Source organism: Orcinus orca, chromosome 18 (genome assembly GCF_937001465.1).
Source record: "Orcinus orca chromosome 18, mOrcOrc1.1, whole genome shotgun sequence".
Lineage (NCBI taxonomy): Eukaryota > Metazoa > Chordata > Mammalia > Artiodactyla > Delphinidae > Orcinus > Orcinus orca.
The window spans coordinates 29536449-29557629 of NC_064576.1; the positions used below are offsets into that span (position 1 = coordinate 29536449).

A 21181-nucleotide genomic window follows, 5' to 3' on the forward strand; every position below is an offset into this window, starting at 1 on the left:
TTGTAAAAATCCAATTCAAAGGAGGAAGAGGAATCCTCATCTTTCTGTGGGCCCCATGCCTTTGCCCAGTTGTGTCAGTTGCTTTTTTTTTTTTTCCATTTTAACAGGTGATAATCTACCTTCACCCTTCTCAGAGAAACTCCAGGTGAAAAATCTTAAAACAATAAGAGAATTTTTATTGGTAATTTTTAAAGGCAAGACCCAAATGTCTTGGCAGTCACTCGCCTCTCCCACAAAGAGAGTCAGTAATCGTTGCAACGAAATCCCCCAGGCAGATTGTAGGTGGCTCATTAGCTGAGGAAATGTGGAGATGCCTGAGACAGGACAGCTTCTCTAAGCGGGCAGCGCAATCCGGGACAGTCTCCAGGCCGCCGGTTAGTGAGCTGAAGCGTTCCTAAATCTACTCCCGCGCAGAAAAAAAAGCCCTAAAATAGGGTGTAATCATCTGATAGAGAAATAAGGACCTAGATTCTCCACATGGCAACAGCCCGGATTTTCTCCTTATGAAGCAATAATCATTTAAATTTCCTGTTAATCCTTCAGCCGCTCTCCTGTTGGACTTAGCATTGGGGTGTGCACAGACTGCTAATACTGGACTGATCGGTGATTTAAAAACTAATCAGAAAGTTATCAAACATGAAGGGGAAAGGAAAAAAACAAAACAAAAAAACCTGGTGGATTTTTTTTCCCCATCTTGTGCCAACACTGCCACCTATTGTTAAAAATACGTAAAAGGAACGCTGCAAGTAAATCCTTCCAAAGAAATGGGGAATTAGGAACATAGTTGCACTCTCAGCTGTTATTTATTGTTGATTTTCTAAAATTGTGTCAACCCTGTATCATCTCAAAAGCCGAAATCGAGTTTTTAGAAGATTGATTATTTATTCTTTCTTCCAACACTCAGCGTTTGCCATTCAGCTGAAGAGCTAACGTGCATTATCTGTTTCTATTGGCAAAAGCCACTTTCCTAAGGGCATTACGTGAATTGACTTGGGACTGTTCTTGGTCACAAGAAGCTCATGAGATATAGATTATTAGTAATACTCATATTAACTTTGTTTTACACATAACTGAGGTACGGAGAGGGAAAGTAAGTCACTCAAGGTTACACCTCTGGTAAGCAGGGAGCCACAGACCCTGTGACTCAGCACTGTTTTAACCGTCACAGCGTCCTGCCCCTCATTCTAAGTGCTAATTGCCATGAAGGTGATACAAAATATTTAGAACACTTGGATCCAACCATCAACAAGTTGGGGGACAAGTAAATACAGCTCTTAATGGAAAAATGCAAAATTCAGGATGAGACTGAGTGCTTTATTTGATCACTAAAGGCTTTTCACAGGGAGATTTGTGTCTCTGAAAGTTCAAGTTTCTACCCCATGTGTATTATAACCAAACAATAGAGTGAGTCCCACTGCTAATGCTCCAATTCTCCAACAGATGTGTGTTTTAGTGCAATTCCCTTCACCTGGAGTAATTTTAAAAATACATTCAATGTAAAATAGATAGCTAGTGGGAAGCAGCCACATAGCACAGGGAGATGGGTGCTTTGTGACCACCTAGAGGGGTGGGATAGGGAGGGTGGGAGGGAGATGCAAGAGGGAGGAGATATGGGGATATGTATATGTATAACTGATTCACTTTGTTATACAGCAGAAACTAACACAGCATTGTAAAGCAGTTACACTCCAATAAAGATGTTTTAAAAAAAAAGATTTAAGATGGGAAAACCCCAAACGGGACAAGACCTAAGTTCCAGTTCTGGTCTGAGATACTTTACTTCTTTCGGTTTTAGTTGCCAGAACTGTAAACATGTTTATTTTATTTTATTTATTTTTAAATAAATTTAGCTAGTTTTGGCTGCGTTGGGTCTTCGTTGCTGCACAAAAATAAAGCCTTTCCTCCCTCAAAATGTTTATTTTTCTAGATATTTTTATGAACACAATATGACTGAATATTCTGATCTTACAAAATATCTTGATTGGTGATACAAAGATTGGAAGATTTTGTTGTGGACTAATGTACAGGCATCCTTGGTGTGCATGGCTGGCACAAAGGGACAGGTGGAAGGAGTTTGACCTTGGCTGGTTTACTGAGTCACACTAAGCAGCTACTCATTGCTCAATGGCATCTACCATTTAGGCAGACGTTTTGTTGAAGATGAGCTTGGGGCTTCCCTGGTGGCGCAGTGGTTGAGACTCTGCCTGCCAATGCAGGGGACACGGGTTCGAGTCCTAGTCTGGGAGGATCCCACGTGCCGCGGAGCAACCAGGCTCGTGCGCCACAGCTACTGAGCCTGTGCGTCTGGAGCCTGTGCTCCGCAATGAGAGGCCGCGACAGAGTGGCCCTTGCTCACTGCAACTAGAGAAAGCCCTCGCACAGAAACAAAGACCCAACACAGCGGAAAAAAAAAAAAAAAAAAATATATATATATATATATATATATATATATATATTTTTTTTTTTTTTTTTGCGGTACTCGGGCCTCTCACTGTTGTGGCCCCTCCCGCTGCGGAGCACAGGCTCCAGACGCGCAGGCTCAGCGGCCATGGCCTACGGGCCCAGCCACAGCAAAAAAAAAAAAAAAAAAAAAAGATGAGCTAGTTAATTTCCATCCCACTACTTTCACTCACTGAGTCCTCTGCCTTTTGTGTATATTTAAACAAATTGGTTCAAATTCTGCTAAAAATATATCACTTGAAAATACTGTTAAACATTTTAGTTTCTGATGAGAAATGTGTGTAATATTTAGGGTTTTTTTTGGCAACAAAACCATATAATAATGGAAACTTTTTACACATTTAATTTTCAAACTGTTCTCTCATAGCATGTTTCTTTCAAAAGGGGTTATGCATTGTATTTGTTTTTATCACCTTTATTGTACAAGAAGATTATTAAGCTTGTTTTTGTATTTTAAATATCTACTAGGAAAACTACAGGCAGCCACCTTGGGAAAAGGTCAACAAATCTGAAACCCCCCCTTTTTTTTTTTTTTGGCAAAGGAAAATCTGCAGAATATCTTCAACCACTGCCAAAGTAATGAAAACAAAGCCATCAAACGTTGTTGTCATCAAGTGTAGCAAAAAAATATTTTCATGGTCATTCCCTATCTCATTACAAAATGTTATTTTATTCTAGTAAAGATCTTGTTCTGTTTTGTTTTGTTTTTTTTTTACAAGTCTTTAATTAAAAAGCTCAACAAGGGGCTTCCCTGGTGGCGCAGTGGTTGAGTCCGCCTGCCGATGCAGGGGACACGGGTTCATGCCCCGGTCCGGGAAGATCCCACATGCCGCAGAGCGGCTGGGCCCGTGAGCCATGGCCGCTGGGCCTGCGTGTCTGGAGCCTGTGCCCCGCAACGGGAGAGGCCACAACAGTGAGAGGCCCGCGTACCGCAAAAAAAAAAAGCTTAACAAAAATATATAATCAAGCATTTTACATAATGCATACATTCTTAATATCTGCAGGTAAGATAAATAACAGAAGGCAAAAACAGATATACTAATTGTATTGCTTCTCTTTGGCAAGTCACCAATATTATCCCCTGCAGAAACATAGGATATGTGTAAAAAATAAACAAAAAGCAAAAATACCCACTACAGTCATAAAATAATTGTCCCTTAGTAGAAACAACAAAATATTTAGCAATAATGCAGTAGACAGATTTTTCAAATTGACTAAAATTTATTATAATACTTTATTTATACCACAAGGGTGAAAGTAGCCAGCTGCTTTCCAAAATTAAGGCCCACAAGCAGTAGTTAGGAAAAAAAAAAAAAAAGACACCCTTTCTTCCTGGTTATATCCTAGCTACTTTTCATTTAATAATGTCACATTCAAATTCTACCTCTCAGCTGCCACTCCTAAGGAAAACAAAATCCTTCCCTAGACAAAAGCTGTTTTACTTGAAGGTCAGTTGTCTGACCACCCCCCAACCAAATACACATTTTGTTATGAGGCATTCAGCTTTCTTAAGTCAGTATTTACTACCTAACTCAGTGTCCCAGAATGAAAACATTCCTTCCACTTTACAGCAAAGATACATATTGTGGCTCTACCGAAGCAATGTATACATGTTGGAACTAAAAATTAGAAAAGCAAAAGGGTCCATTCAACACACAGCAGCTTATATCGAAATATATACATGTATGTATATGTTCTCACAGTTACATTTTAGAAAAATATTTACATTTGATATGTTCAGAAATATTTCTCCTAAGGTCTATAAATAATATTTTAAAAGCTCAACTGATGAAAATGCAATACAAGAATGTATCAAATTAAATAAATCTCCTAAACCTTGAAGTCAGTAAAGCTTGAGGTTTGTGTAAAGTGTGTTGTCAGTCCCCAATACTAGGGAAGACAGCATCCTCTAAACACGGTAGGAGAGGAACTCTAAAACTTTGGAAGGAATCGGCAGCTCCTGGACTTCTTGGGTGGGCATCACTCTTCGGATTGATATGCGACATAAATGTTGAAGGCTAGGGACTTGCCTTGGAGTGGCCCCAAAATACACACTTCCATCATGTGTCCCAGCGGCTAAAACACTGCCATCAGTAGAAAAGGCACAGCAAAGACCATTGCTCAAAGGTGTAACTTGTACCGGATAATCCTCATCAATCTTCCAGAACCTCACCATTTTATCATCAGCAAGGCTTGCAACATGCAGTCAATCATGACTAAACGAGACAGATCGTACCCATCGGTCATTTGCTCCTCCAGCAAATATTGGAGTGGGTGGGGAAAACAGGTGCCCAAATTCCATCAGAATGTCTCCAGTGTGTGGATCCCCGATATAAACTCGAGTATCGTAAGAGGCCACAGCCAGTAATGCTCCATCAGGAGAAAAGTCACAAGCTACAACATCATGGTGATGTCCTTCTAGTTTCCGTATCATGGTATATTTATCCATATTCCAAAGGAAAACTGCCTTACTGGCTCCCACTGAACACAGCATAGAAGAGTCAGGAGAGAATGCACAGCTGTACACCCAGTTCTGATGGCCCCTCAATACTTTCATCATGTTTCCGTCATCTTTCAGGTCCCACACTCTCAGAATTTTGTCTCTTGAAGCTGACACCAGGATCAAGCTCCCATCTGGAGCAAAAGTTAAATCTCTGACCACTTCAGTATGACCTACCAAGTTAAGGAGGAGTTTTCCTGTATATACATCCCATATTTTGATACACCCATTGTTTAACCCTGTGGCAAGGAGTAGCTGATCTTGTCCAAATCTGAATCGATGCCATTCTATGTTTACACAGCGACTCTGTTTTTCTGGAACTGAAGATCCAAAAGCAAGACTCCAGACTATATCGCCACAGTCTATAATATGTTCACGAGGCTTATTTTTTTGACCACCATCACTGTTTTGTCCTGACAATCTTAAACTGCTTGAATTGGTGATATTCTTGGTGCCATGCAAGAGAAAGTTCTTAAGGCAAAAGCAACAGTCCAATTTTCACGACCACATTTCTTGTCAAAAGGAGCTGCAGGAGCTAAGAGTTCACCTGTAGTACGTGATCTCACGATCTCTTACTCGTTGACCATCAGGGGAAAGCTGGCCATCTATGGGGCACCGTCTGATTCCGGGGGCGCGATGAGGCGTGACGCGGGCTGGGTCCCTCCCGGTCCCGGGGACGGAGGGGAGGGGCGGGGCGGTCGCGGCGTTTTCTGCTGACCGCCCCGGGAAAGCTCCGGGAGGCCTAGGAGCAAACTACAGAGTCAAACACAGACAATAGATGCTGTTCCCTTCCTCGCGCCTACGGACCAAGACGCTTCCCTCCACTCAACCGACTGCCGACGAGACACTGGAGCAAGATCTTGTTTTTAAAGAGTAGAAAAGTGGTTGCCCAGGGCTGTGGGTGGAGGAAATAGGGAGATGTTGGTAAAAGGGTATAAAATTTCAATTATAAGATGAGTAAGGTCTGAGGATCTAATGTATAATATAGTGACTATAGTTGATAACACTGTATTGTATAGTTGAGATTTGCTAAGGGAGTAGAACTTAAATGTTCTCACCAAATAAAAAGGATAACTGTGTGAGGTGATGGAGGTGTTAATTGACTCCATGGGGGAAATCCTTTCACAATGTACATGTGTATCAAATCAGCCCGTTGTATACTTTAAATATCTGGCAATTTTATGCGTCAATTATACCTCAATAAAGCTGAAAAAAAATCCTGTTTTTTATAAAATGAACCACATTTGCTAATTTCTGACTACAATTTGAGACTAAAACTTGCAATAAATGATGCAGTAAAAATAATATAGTAATATTATAAAGACTCTGTAACTATATTCTGGAATCTCTTTTTTATTCCAAAATAGTCATTCCATCAATGGGTAAATGTACCCAGTTTTACCATAAATTGTTTTTAAATTTATTTATTTATTTATTTATTTTTGGCTGCATTGTGTCTTCGTTACTGCACGCGGGCTTTCTCTAGTTGCGGCGAGTAGGGACTACTCTTTGTTGCGGTACACCGGGTCTAGGCACTCGGGCTTCAGTAGCTGTGGCTCGTGGGCTCTAGAGCGCAGGCTCAGTAGTTGTGGCGTACGGTCTTAGTTGCTCCACGGCACGTGGGATTTTCCCAGACCAGGGCTCGAACCCGTGTCCCCTGCATTGGCAGGCGGATTCTTAACCACTGTACCACCAGGGAAGTCCCTTGTTTTTAATAAAGAAGTAACTTACTGTTGAGTATCAGTCTCCTAAAACATTTTAATGGCTCATAAATAGTTCTTTTTGTATTTCATCATTGAAACAATTTAGCAAATACCATAAGCTGAGATACGATGGAGACACCTGTATTATGGAGCAAACGTCTCACACCGAATTATTTGTTCTCATTCTTGTTTCTTCTCTACTTCGGTGATGTTTTCTGTGCCTCTTCCAGCAATATTTGCTGACAAAGGTATATACTTGTGTCAGTTTCCATGTTATTTCCAGTATTTTATTTCAGCCATTTTAACCTCGGTAAGAAGAGCAAGGGGATTTGCCATTATATGCATCTGCTATTATGTAAGCTCAAAAGATGCTTGTAAACATTTATTACTGTATGTAGTATGTCAAGGAGAGATTAAATCTTACTTGACTTTAAGCATCACTGGAAAAATTGTAGATGTTCTTCTTCATGTTCCTCATGTTTCTAAAAATCTTGCTTGCAAAGTGATGACATAAATAAATTGTAATATATCACAACATGCCAAATGAAGAAACCATTGCGGGGTGGGGTGCTCATTCAGCCCTCAGGACATCTACGTACTACACTATGCGTTCTGCACTACACGTGACTAACACAGCCATAACGACAAGCGTGTCTGTGCCAACCCTTCTATGAAATACCAGAAATGCTTAAAATGTTTCTTTTCAAATATAAAAACACATACAAATAAATTTTCTAATATGTTCTTCATACAGCACAATGGATCATCTTGCCCATCATTGTAGAGACTGCTCCCAAAGAAATGAGGCAAAACGGGCAACGCAGAGGTCACTGGAACCACCACTATCCCACTGAAAATTAAGCCTACTGAGCCAACAAATGTCATTTTATTACACCTTTTAGTGATGAGCACACATTTATAAATATTATTTGAGAAAAAACTTTAACATTTTTAGTCAGAATCATCCTAATCTCTTTTTAAATAGTGGCAAAAGGGGAGAATACTAACTCCTGGTTTTAGTTGGTAAATATCAAAGTGACTGTGGTATGCCAAATAATGTTCCCATCCTAATCCCTGGAAGCTGTATGTTTCCTTATGTGAAAGAGGGACTTTGCAGATTTGATTCAGGATCTAGGGGCAGAGAGGACCTTTGGCTGACAGAGCAGACCTGTTGACCCAAAGAGATGACCTGCCTGAGATGAAGGGATGAGGGCTGAAGCTGAACACTGGGTGACCTGTGCTGCATGGTCCTTCAAGCCATGGATCAGGTGGGAAAGTTGACACCCCAGTGGATGCCATCGTGAAGGGCTAACCAGGTAGAAAGACCAGACAGGATGCTAGGTGCTGCAGTGATCACTGGCATAGCAACGAGGTGCATAGAACAAGGTGCTTCCACAGGTCCACCACGGGGCCATGACTCTGTCACCATGTAAACCAAGCCAAGGTCAGATAACAACTGTGGGGCAGAAGAGGGGTTAGGGAATATCCTGATTTGATTGGACTTAAATCTGAAAAAGCTGGAGAGAAGAAATGGGCAAGATTAGATTTGAGTTTTCTTGCCTTCAGGTGGAATGGGGCTCTAAGTATATATTAATTTTGACGATAAAATTGTTTGTAAATAAGTTTAATTATAAAAATGTTAATTTTCATAGCTGAATTCATAGTTATTTTATAGTATGAAAATACCACACTTGTACCGTGTCCCTAATACACCTGGCACACAATGAATACTCAATAAAGACTTGTTAAGGTGAACTCAGGTCAGGGAGAGGCTCTTTCTTGGTTTCTCTCTGCACTTCCATTGGCCTCCTCTTCAGCTGTGAGCTATATTCCTGATCCTAGAACTTAAATGTATTCAGAAAGAAGGCAACATGGATATCCTAAACCTCATTATACATCCGAACTTGAAACTGACACAAAGTCAGTATTTTACGACTAAGGGCTCCCAGGAAGCTAGTCTGATTTGGAGGTAGAAATGGATTTAAGAACACAGAGGACTTGCAAGCTTGACCCAGGAGCTCTCTTGGCCATCTGTGATGGATGTTTTCCTGCTGCCGTAGAACAGGTTGAAAGGGCAAATGAGCTTCTGACAAATGTAAGAAGAACTCTCTATTTAGCCTGAAATGGCAACAGGCAGACCAACGCTTCCCATGCAGGTCTGTGACAATGAATTCATTACAGATCTAACAAAGCACTTTAGCTATCAAAAATATAAAAAAAAAAATTTAAGTAACAGCAAGTAGCACACAAAAATATGTGAGTTAAAAGCCTGGATGTAACCTACAAAGCACTGCTCCGTCCTTTTCCTGATTCTAATAGGTCTCTCCTATGGAATTTTCAATAAATCCTATTTTCCCCAATCTAATTTTAACAGCAAGGAGTTTTGATAATCTTTCACAGGATTGTGTTATAAAACTGGTGTTGAAAAATACTCTCCATGACGAGCTTTGAGGATCTTTACGGTGTAAGCATTAAAGAGCTTCACACAGAATTGTCAAACAGAATCATCAAGAGAATTACTGGGTCACCTAAATGTATTAAACGATCTCATGGGATTACAGTTCCTAAAACCCACAATCTTAAGTTTCAAATTTAATCATAAGAAGATGAGCATTGAACCCACCATTCCCTTTCATGAATTTTTACAGAAAAAACCTGAAAAAGTATGAGACTATTTTTCACACTTTATATTCATAAAGTAGTCACAAGTATTTACAAATTATCCAGGTTACCAATTTTTCACCTCATCACCACCATGATCTCTTCATGATTGCTTGAACAGAACAAATTTTCTCAAGTACTCTCTCACATGATCCTTGGTGGGTACGACAGAGGAAATATTCTCGTCCTCTCCCCTGTGCTCTCTATATTGTTCCTTAAGAAACTCGCGGACTTACAAGGTTCTAATTTTGAAAGACAGGGTCTCACATCATATTGATGCAAGTATGCAATTTTTAAGAGAATTCATAAAGGCTAACTATGGTAAATGTTGTGGTTAACCCCCAACATTTACTCCACCAAACTCCCATCAGTCAGCATCACCAGGTGATTCTCACTTAAGGGGGCCCCCTGGTTCAAAACTGGGCAAATAACCCAAGGCTGGCCTATGAGAAGACAGAAGTTTGGCCAATGGCTTCTGGAAAAGGTCCCTTATACGCTGAAGAGCAATGAGGGCTCAGCATCTCTTCCAGTGAATATGAAAAAAGAAGCATGGAGCCTGTCTTCCATCTTGCAACCGTGGTAATAAGCAGCCTTAGGAGCAGCCAGCGTTGTGATGGCCAAACAGCCCGAGATGAATGATAGGGGTGTTTGATGACATTATTAAACTGCTGGATGAACTGACCTTCTCGACTTTCTCTCAGGTGAGGAAATAAACTTATATCTAAATCAATTTGAGCTTGCAAATGAACCAACTCTAATGGATGTCATTTCTTTCTAGTTAAACCCAAACCCCTATTTCCAGCTACCTTCACCTACTTCTTCTCTATGTATGTCAACCCTGTAGTACTGTGGCATGTCCAAAACAGAACTCATTTCCTTTTTCAACAATATCAGTCTCTACACTACCCAGGCTTGGGGTCCTACAGTTATTCTTTTGCTTCTCTTTAGGTCGTGTCATGTCTTTGAGTCATGATCTCTCATCCATTGACTTATTCCTTTTTGCGGTCTCACCACCCTACGTCAGATCTTCACCACTCCATGGAGACATGATCCCACATAGTGTAACTAGGGATCTCCTCATTCCTCTGCGAAAGAGGCCCAAGTGTGTATGCTTTTGATCGAGTACAACGTAAGGGAGGCACCTCTGGGGATTTGATCCCAACTCAGAAATGGTATTTTGTTCCTTCTGCATGCTCTATCTGCTAAGATTATGTCTGCTCTTAAAGATGTAGTTCAAATATCAACTTGGCTGTGAAGTTGCTTCACAACTGAGTAAATGTAAATGTAAATGTCTCATGGATTCTCACACACTGGATTTCTCTCATAGCCCTGGTCTTTACTACCAGGCACTAGAATCCTTTGGGTATGTGCCTTTCCCCTCCATGAGAATAAGGATTGCTTTGTATTCATCAAATATTCCCTCCATGTTTTATGACATTAATCTGAAAATTGCTTTTTTCCTGTCCTGTACACATGGATTTTAAACACATACTAGGGTTTTTAAATGCCATTTTTTAACGTCTTTATTGGAGTATAATTGCTTCACAATATTGCATTAGTTTCTGCTGTATAACAAAGTGATTCAGCTATATGTATACATATATCCCCATATCTCCTCCCTCTTGCATCTCCCTCCCACCCTCCCTATCCCACCCCTCTAGGTGGTCACAAATCACCAAGCTGATCTCCCTGTGTTACGCGGCTGCTTCCCACTAGCTGTCTATTTTACATTTGGTAGTGTATATATGTCCATGCCACTCTCTCACTTCGTCCCAGCTTACCCTTCCCCCTCCCCGTGTCCTCAAGTCCATTCTCTACATCTGCATCTTTATTCCTGTCCTGCTCCTACGTTCATTAGAACCGCTTTTTTTTTAGATTCCATATATATGTTAGCAGACGGTATTTGTTTTTCTCTTTCTGACTTACTTCACTCTGTATGACAGACTCTAGGTCCATCCACCTCACTACAAACAGTTCAAATTCTTTTTATGCCATTTTTACTGGTATAAACTGGGACTTGCATTAGCATACCTTAACACCTCTTCCAGATTGCAAGGATTGATGTTAGAGCAGTAAATAAAATGAGTAAACTCCCAGCCCTGGCATATACACTATTAGAGATGTCTCTCAACTAACAATCAGGCAGTAGTTTTTATTCCAGGCCTATTCCTTGGAACCCAGCTAGTTTCTTTCTTTCTTTCTTCTTTTTTTTTTTTTTGCTACTTCTCACACCGTGATAGAAATGAAAATTAAGTATTGAATAAAATGCCTAGATTACATTCTTGAATAGAACAAATTTAATTTTCATGCTACTTTCCTTTCTGAATCTAGCACTGCAGAGGCTCCGGGTTTTAATGACTACAGGGGATAAAAGCATCCTCTTCCCTCCTCTACCAGTCATGCCTACCCATAAAATAAAAACTTTTGATTTCTCAAAAATATTGAAGAAATCATCTCTTCCTTCTACTCCTCTCACTCACTCACTCCTCCCCACTACCTCTTTGGGACAGACTGGATGTTAGAATTAGCCACTCACAAATGGCCTGGCCCCTCAATCCTTCCTTGGCCTTGTCCAAGGAAGCTGCCTGTCCACAGGCCATGTGCCGTCTTCTCCCCGCATGTCGTTCTCCCACAAACACAGAGGACAGAGAGCTCTTCTCTTGGCTACTCAATTGCTAAGCTCAATTCAAGTAGGAGGAAGCAGGAAGTGTGCCAGCAGAAATGACGGTGATATTTTTTGATCCCTCCCTCTTGTAAAGATTCCCAATGGACCCAGCACTCTGATTATTCCTCCCCATACACACACAGATAATTCTCATGTGTAAACAAAACAAATGAAAGGCTAGAGAATACACATGTACCTACTGCCTCTTTAAGTCGAGATTATAAAGGGTAACTTTAAAGAATATTTACGAAATTTTAAAACGTAGAACTTTCTTATGTCTTAATATGGCATCTAGGACTTCCCTGGTGGCACAGTGGTTAAGAATCTGCCTGCCAATGCAGGGGACACGGGTTCGAGCCCTGGTCCAGGAAGATCCCATGTGCTGCGGAGCAACTAAGCCCATGCGCCACAGCTACTGAACCTGCGCTCCAGAGCCCGCGAGCCACAACTACTGAGCCGGCGTGCCACAACTACTGAAGCCGGTGCGCCTAGAGCCCGTGCTCCGCAACGAGAAGCCACCATAATGAGAAACACGCACACCACAAAGAAGAGTAGTCCCCGCTCACCATAACTAGAGAAAGCCTGTGCACAGCAATGAAGACCCAATGCAGCCAAAAATTAATTAATTAAAAAAATATATGGCCCCTAGACGGCAGTTTCTGACTTGGCCTCTCCCTGCTTCCCACAAAGCATACATGGAGACATTGAAAGTGATGAAAAGCCTTAACACTGAGATCTACCACTGGCAATGCTAGACTCCGGGGGTGGGAGGGTACAGAATTTCAATCAACTACCATGAAACTCAACTGTGAATCATAATTTAAGGACCAAAGCTTGTCTGTAGCTTGAAGTAAGGCAGAGCGACCAAGTCCGGGGCCTCAGCCGAGAGACCCAAAGTTTGCGTCTCAGAACACGGCAGAACAGAACCCAGCTGGCTGTCTCTGCCTCTGGAAGCAGGCTGTGCACTCTAACCCCAGTACCTCTGTTTCCAGGACATTCCGAGAGTCCCCCAAAACTACAGGGCAAGTGGTGAAGGGGAAGCAGCACACGTGTCAAGGGAACTCACTCATAGCACACTGGGAAGTGCAGCTCTGATTCCTAATATATCATGGGCGCGGGGCAGGCGGTACGGACAGAACGTGGCCTGGAGATGGCTTTCCAAGCTCTCCCTCAGTTCATCTCACTGGGTAGACAACACATCAGGACATTCAGAGGTTGCTAGGCACTGGAAATTGGGCTGGGTGCTGTGTACGTGAAAGACCGCCCAACTGAACATCTGAGGTGGTCAATCCACCAACACCAAAATGTACATGATCTCCAGTCATCGACTGGGTTCTCATCTTACTGCATCACTGGGTAGCCTTTGACACAGCAGGTCCCTTCCTCCTTGAAATATGCTGTTGACTTGATTTCCAGAACACCGGTATGTGGGTTCTTCTCCTGCCTCTGCATCTCTGATCTCCAATGCTGGAGGACCCCAGGAATTGGTCCTTCTGAGATATTCTTTGCTCTAATTACAGTCAGAATCCAGGTGATATCCTCTTGATTCTCAGCTTAAATTCCATCCATATACTGATGACCCTACACTTACGTCCCCAGCCTGGACTTCTGCCTTGAACTCCAGATTTGCACAGCCAGCTGCCCACTCGACACTGTCATTTAGTTTATCTAATACTGTTCAGACCTTACCATGTTTAAAATCCAAACCCTGATCTCCCTGCCCCACCAACCCCAACTGGGCTCCACCTACCACCTTATCCATTTTAGAAAGTGGTGGTTCCATGTTCAGCTCCTTAAGACAACACTTGAGACTTGGACTCTTCCCTTCCTCTTATGCTACATCCAACCCATCACCAAATTCTGTCACTTCATCTTCGAGATACATATGCACACTGTGTAATCTGTCACCTCCTTCCTCATCACCTCCCCTGCTCCCGCCCTGGTGAAGAGAACATCTTTCACCTGGACAATTTCAATAGATTACGAACTCGCCTCCCTGCTTTTACCTTTACTCTTCTGCAACCTATTGTTTATGTGGTGGTCTGCAGTCATTTTAAAACGTAAGTCAGTTCATTTCACTCCTCAGCTCAACCCTCCAATGTCTCCGTCCTGCTCAGCAGACCTGCGTCTTCCTGCCCACACCTCCTTGCTCACATCACTCTCACTTGATCCGTCCTAACCACATGGTCGCTTTCTGAGCACACCAAATATTCTCCTGCCTCAGGACACTTGAACTTGCTATTCTCTATATCCGGAATGCATTCCCCTCCGATATCTGTAAGGTCTGCTCCCTCAATCCTTCAGGCTTTGGCTCAAATATCAGACAGGATGTCTCTACAACCCATATAAAAAGGCACCACGGAACTTTCACTTCCAACACTCATGGAGCCTCCTCGCCCCGCTCATTTGTGCTTCAACACCCTTATCTCCACATGCATGTTACATTTTATTGCGTTTATCACTGTCTCCCCCAACTGGAAATCTAAGCCCAGTAAGAGACAAGACTTTGTATTTCTTCATTGCCCTATCTACAGTGCCTAAAACTATGCCTGGCGCATACCGCTTGAATAAAGAATGTTGAATGACTGAATCTTTCCTTGTTCCTAAATGAAGTTACAAATTCTCATGGGCATATACAAAGGTGCTATAACACCGGTGTCTCAGAAGAAAATCTCTGAAAGCTGTCCTAACAACTTGTACTAACAAAATTATTATCACTTAACAAGATAATATGAGAGATGAGGAAAAAAGTCATAAGAATGTACAGAGAAGAAGAAAAACAGTATACAAGGTTAAGATGAAAAGACACAGGATTTAGATGAAAAGGAGTACTGATCAGTAGAGATGTTGGATGAGAAAACTAAAACTGTGAGGTAAGAAATAAAGCTTGTACTAGAGGTAGGAACAAGCAGAATTAACAAGACAGAAATTGGAGCAGTGGTTTATTTATTGATTTATTCAGCTACTGCATACTGAGGGCTACTATATGTCAGGCAGAGAACAAGGCAACGGAAATTCCTGTGTGGTGCTAGTGGGAGTCTAAGTTGGTAGCATCTTTCTGGAAACCACTGTGGCAATATGCATCGTGACAGCCTTAAGATGCATAACCTCTGAGCCAATAATCTCATGTCTATGAAAATAATATAAAGAAATAGATATGATCATGGAGAGTCCATCACAGACTTTATACTAGAAGTATATGCATACATATAGTATATATAACCATGTTATATATATCACAGGGAGCTCAGCTCGGTGCTCTGTGGTGACCTAGATGGGAGGGGGAGGGGGGAGGGAGGTCCAAGAGGGAGGGTATACAGGTATACATATAGCTGACTCACTTCATTGTACAGCAGAAACTAACACAACATTGTAAAGCAATTTTATTCCAATAAAAGATAAAAATAATGGGGAAAAAATAAAAGTAACTTATATCACTTTAAAGAGAATAAAATCTATTTGTTTAAAAAGTGTTAAATATTAGAAACAATTGAGATGCACGCAGTAGAGGAACTATCAGGTAAGTATTAACAGCACCAAACAATGGAGTGTTATGCAACCATTAATAAAAATATATAGAAATGGTTTTAAGAACATGGAAAAATTCACAAGCCAATGTTAACTAGGAACACAGGATAAATAACTGTGTATGGATTGAGTTTAAACACAGAGCTCTTGTCTTTGAAGTTTGGAATTGAGAATTATATTCCCTACGCTTTTGGTACTTGATAAATTTTCATCAAAAAACACACATTACTCTAATAATCAGAAATAAAGAATACTAAACAAAAATAAAAACTGGAACTAAATTTTTTATGTTCTCCCACATTACAGCTTCTTATATACTTCTAACCTATCCCAGTACAGTTCTCATATCCTAGAATTAACCACTCCAGTTTCCTTATTATAAAGGATTCAAGCAAGCTTATATTTTTGCTCAAAACATGCTAAAGTCTTGCGTTCTTGCACTCTCACTCCAGATTTCTAAAACATTATAGATTTTTTTTATCCTATAGATTTTCTAAACTTATCACTGAGGAAGTAAAAGAATATGTAAAGATTCTATGCATATCATCCAACAATTCACCATTCACTTCACCTCTCACCATAAAAACGTATTGCATTCAAAAACAACTTTCCATCAAAAATAAAGTTTCTTGTTAAAATTTTTCAGGAAAAATGATATCAAGATTGCAGTCATAGTTTCATAGGTATATACACATGTCAAAACCTGTCACTGTACAGTTTAAATATGTGCATTTTATTGTATGTCAATTTATTCCTCAGTAAATATGCTAAATAAAACATAGTATCAAGAAAAGCCACACACTGAAACATAATTAAAAGGCTTGGAAGGTAGACAAACACAGACGCACACAGAAGAAAAAGAACCACTCTTTAAATGCATCAGCAAGTTTATTTACAAATGCAGTTGAACAGAAAGGCTCACTAGTTTCTGGAGAAAACTTCTGGCATACAAACCATGATGATTTTCCATGAATGAAAAGAAGCAATTTCTACTGGGAATTGCTTAGTGACAATTCTGGTGAAGAAAATAGAGCTCCCCTCATCAAGCAAGTAAAATGTCATATAAGCTAAAAAAAATTTAATAATATTACATAAATGAAAAGAAGGATACAGAAAGCAAATTTGGGGGTGGATTTTAGTGAAATTTTCCGTATTGTTCTGCATTAATTTAGAATACATTATAATAAACAGAGCAAATGCAATTACATATTTATATTAACTATTTCAAATAATGTTTCCAAAACTTAAAAAAAAAAAACAATAAAATAACCCTCCTCAAAACACCATTAGAAAGTCAAACTAGATCATTATCAGCATCAAAAAAATATTTTGAAGTTCTTATTTTTCCCCTGTGCTTTTATAATGCTGAATTCAAAAAGGAAATACTGCACTTTTCCCCACACATAATTACCTTCTTATAAATAAACAACAAAAATACAGGTTCTACCAAGACTATAATGCTCTGATGTAATCTAAAGAGGCCAGAAAAAGTATTATTCTTTTTAAAAAAGAGAGCAAAAGGACATACAACGTGTATTTATAGATCTATACCAGCAGCAACCACCTCTTCTTCTATCTGCAACAGTGCTTTCGTGTGGAGGCTTACATCACATGGCGGTTGGCCGTCCAGCTGATCAGGCAAGGAGAGAAGAAAGAAAAGCGCTTAGATTCAGAAACACTCGAATATCGCCACCTGGGATACATAGCAGGAATCGTTCAGAGAATGACCCCATGAGGTAGAAAGAGTTACCCTGTTACTCAGGATAAAGCTGGGCAAATCACACCTCTGGGTTCTACAAGTCTTTCTTTGCAAAAAAAATGGAGTAAAAATTAACTGCTGATATAGAAACAAGTTACACTCAACTCTCTATTATTTGTACTGGAGGAGAGAAAAGGCATGGGCAATTTTTCCATGATGATTCCAAAAATCAATTATATTTGGCTTTGGAATTTTGACTAAAGAGAGAAAAGCTCACACACATACACACACTCCCTCCCCATTCCATGCCCAGCCTTGACACTCTCCCACCTCAGTGCTGGCATCCAGGAAAGGTCTGGACCAACGGGGTGAGAAGGCTCAAAACACGGTGACAGATAAGAGAGAGTTGACTGGGCTGAAGCCATTTCCAAAGCACTCTTCACATAAAGGCCATATAAATACCTCAGAGCTCAAAAGCATATGGTTTGGCTGATACCACTTGTAACAAACACCCTTTCACAATAAGGAAGAAACACATGTTACCAGCATCAAGGCTCAAAATATAAAAAGGAGGAATGGTTGTCTTTATGTAGCTATAAACGATATGCGATCTACTTACGCTACCCTATGTTTATAACACACTTACAGGCAAAAACAGGCTTAGACACAGAATAGCATGTGAAGTTTTCGAAAAACGCAATTTTTCCAAGAATGACACTGAAACACTACGTCATCAGAACTAATGCTTAAATTATTGTATAATTTGATAGCATATGATTATAGAGTAACAAAGCATACGCTGACTATTCTTTATTACCTTTTTAAACCACAGTTTTTAAAGTTGGTCATATTCTAAATCACATAATCAGATCCCATTAGTAAATAATAGAAATCAGCTAAAATGATGAGAGTTTCTTAGCCAAGAAACTGATGAGAGTCTACACAGAAGATTCATTTTGACTGTTGGTCTTGGTTGGTTTTTATGCTTGAGTCATCAGAAGTTTCTCCAGACTCAGCAGACTGCACAGCACACGGTCCTGACTCCTGGCACGCATCCCTCTCTGGTTCCTTGGTCCTACACCCACCCTTGTGCGGCTGGAATCCTGAGCACTGACCCACTGACCCGCTCACCGGACCCTCTTTGAAGGGGATACTCTGAGATTCCTGAAGCCTGGAGCTCTGGGGCAGGGAGCTTGAAGGGGAGCTGGTGGTAGGTTCAGGGAAATGCATGGGAACCCGTGGTCTCCGTAAAAGACAAGAAATTTTCTCCCTGATTTGCTCTCTTACATTTGAATCTGAGATAGCAGTCGTTGCAATACAGTTGGTTGTTTCGGATTCTGACTTCGGCTCCTGAGGAAGAGCCTCCGAGGTCACGATCACAGGCCACACACTGGGAGACAAACAAAAAAAAAGCAAAAACAGGAAACGTCCACACTTAGCTCAAGAAAGCTTGGGGCACTCCCAGAAAAAAAAAAAAAAAAAATTGAGCAAAATGCAGCTACTAAGCTCTTAGATACATTTCAGCAAAGGAAAAAAAAAAAGGGCCCAAAGATAATTAGATGAAAAGGAAACCTGCCAGATGAGACATTAAAGAATACATAAAGCCAATTTAAAGAGCCAAGATATCATTCTAAATATACCAAAAGAATAGAAATGATTCGTTGATTGGTTTAAAGAAATTGCATCTTCCTTTCTCCCCGCGGAATGGAGAGGATAAAGCACCACAGGAAGGAACGGGTGAAGGGCACCAAGACTGGGTGTCCGGCTCTCTGCCCTGGGGTGGGTCACCACAGGCATTCCCCCCAGCACCAATCCGGTGAGGTTCACTCACAGTGCTTTCCCTTCAAGGCTGGGTATTTTGGTTCCCTGTGCTCAAACACTAATAATTTTGACTCATTCTGCTATGCCTAGGAACAACCCAAGCCAGAGATAGACAAGCTTAAACAAGCTGAGCTCTAAAGGACTCCAGGATCAACCACCGGAATCTCTCTCTCTGGCCCAACGCAAGTTCAAGAATCAAACAGATGTGTCTCTAAAGACATACTGCAAACTAAGGGAGTCATAGAGCCCTACTTCTTTCTTATGTGCAAGAGCCCCTGAGGTACAAGCAGACTGTGCAACTGTAAAAATACATTATTTTTCCTTTCATACTCTCCCTATTCAAAGCTAGGGTTTGGACACTGTTATAATTCATGTCCCCATGCTGTTAATAACCGTGGCAGCATGTCAGAGAAAGCATTTACGCACGGTAAATTTTACTTATAGAATCTTAGATTGGAAATAGGAAGTGCATAGTGCTTCCGGCTTTAAGTTTTGAAGCCAGGTTCAAGGTTTGAGAACCTAGTAGCAGTAGCAGGCCATTTGTGATTCAAAGTGCAGCACAGACCAACAGAGGCAGCACCTAGCTTGTTAGTGGCAGGTCCACACCCAGCGCTGCAAGAAGCCATGCTCTCTCCAAGCAAAGCAATGCGGGCCTGCAGGCTGTCTGGCTCAGTCTCACCTTAAAACAATGCAAATGATAACAAAGACCCAGGGACTCGATGATCATGGCGGCTCCTTTGCCCAGAATGTTATGACAATAGGAGCACATGCGCTTCCCACTGACCGACCTAGACGTAGAACGAGAATGGAAGGGTGGCTTTCATCCGAGTAGCTCAAAGCTCTTATCTAAAAATCACACTCTGGTATTAACGTGAATCATAGTTTACGAAACTCTTTATTTTATAAACCTGTGGCAGGAAAACGTTCACCAGCCAACCAAAGTATGCCTTGATTATACTGTACCTTGATGGACCTCCACGACGGCTCTGGAACCCTTGACACCTAGTCACATACATGAAGGATTTCTGTGTAATCAGTCCATGCTGCACTTCCCGATGCTATCACCCTCAGACCACATCTGTACTCGGCAACAGTCCCCCCTCCTCTAATGCAGCCGACATCATCTTGCCAGGTAAACCCTCCAAGGCACAGCTCTAATCAGGTCTTCTGCTCATCGAACACTGAAAGAGCAGCCCCGCTTCGGAGAGGTGTTGCAAGTCTAGTCAACCTACCGCCTCAACCTTATTTTCTCAACCTCTTTCTCATTCACCCGATATTCTAGGTCAACAGAAGTATCAGTGCTTTCCTGACTGTACCTCTGGTTTACAGGGCTGCCTCTGCGGAGAATGACATGAAAACTGCCTGACAGCTACCATTTAGATAGGTAAGGCAAGTTTCTACTTCGCTTTATTTACAAGGCTTATCTCTTCTCCAAGGCCGAAAGGTGAAGGCTACTTCTTATCTTTGCATCCCACTGGACTGGCACAGCACTTCAGTGACATTGGAAAGGGCATAGCTGTTGAGTGCCTCACGTTAGAGCACCACGTGCTCTAGTTAGAGACCTTTTCAGGGCAGAGAAGTCCACAGCCCCGTCTCCTTTCTGCTTTCTGAGGGCAGGGTTCTCAGTAAGGAAACAGGTACTCTCTCCTCTGGCTTCTCCCCGACTCTGCAGTCCCTATCTTCCCTCCAAATTTACCAAAAATCCTCATCTCTTCTTCTCTTAATTTAAGCTCCCTGATACACATTTTATAAATCCTGACACAAGCAACATTTTTAGCTAGATAAAAATCTCTTCTCCGAATGAAATCCTTTAGTTGATAGCTTAAAAAAAAATCCCAATATTAATCATTGTGTTTCTACTTTTCAGTATTTCAATAGTGATGAAAAGTAGCATAGGCCAGTAGCACTCCCTTCAGGTCTCAACAGAAACACTGCTGTATGTGGCTTTGTGAAGCATCAGTGATCTGTGGAGAAGCTACACAGGTATAGCACCCCAACACAGGCTGATAATCTGAGCTTTAACCCATACCAAAAGGCAAGTGCCAAGACCCACCATTATAACTCTCACACAGTTCCCGCAGCATATGACCTGCAGAATTCAGTTGATGTAGTCTGAGTAAGATGTTGGAAAACCAGATAAGAGA

The 21181-nt window shown here is 41.2% G+C and overlaps 1 protein-coding gene and 1 pseudogene across 8 annotated transcripts in view; both read right to left on the reverse strand.

The window, feature by feature from the left end:
• Positions 1 to 3675: 3675 nt before the first annotated feature.
• On the reverse strand, positions 3676 to 10921 carry LOC125961891 (WD repeat and SOCS box-containing protein 1-like; annotated as a pseudogene).
• A 5465-nt stretch (positions 10922 to 16386) lies between these two features.
• LMO7 (LIM domain 7) overlaps positions 16387 to 21181 on the reverse strand; it is a 135419-nt gene continuing 130624 nt past the window's right edge. For 7 of the 8 annotated variants that reach the window (XM_012538440.3, XM_049700959.1, XM_033414029.2 and 4 more), the window contains 3 exons: positions 19717 to 19825; positions 18504 to 18606; positions 16387 to 17147 (listed from right to left, as the gene is read on the reverse strand). In XM_012538440.3, coding sequence (XP_012393894.3) covers positions 17125 to 17147; positions 18504 to 18606; positions 19717 to 19825 — 235 coding nt within the window. In that variant the 3' untranslated portion in view covers positions 16387 to 17124. The remainder of the gene's footprint in view (positions 17148 to 18503; positions 18607 to 19716; positions 19826 to 21181) is intronic. The other variant, XM_049700960.1, reaches the window with a different exon arrangement.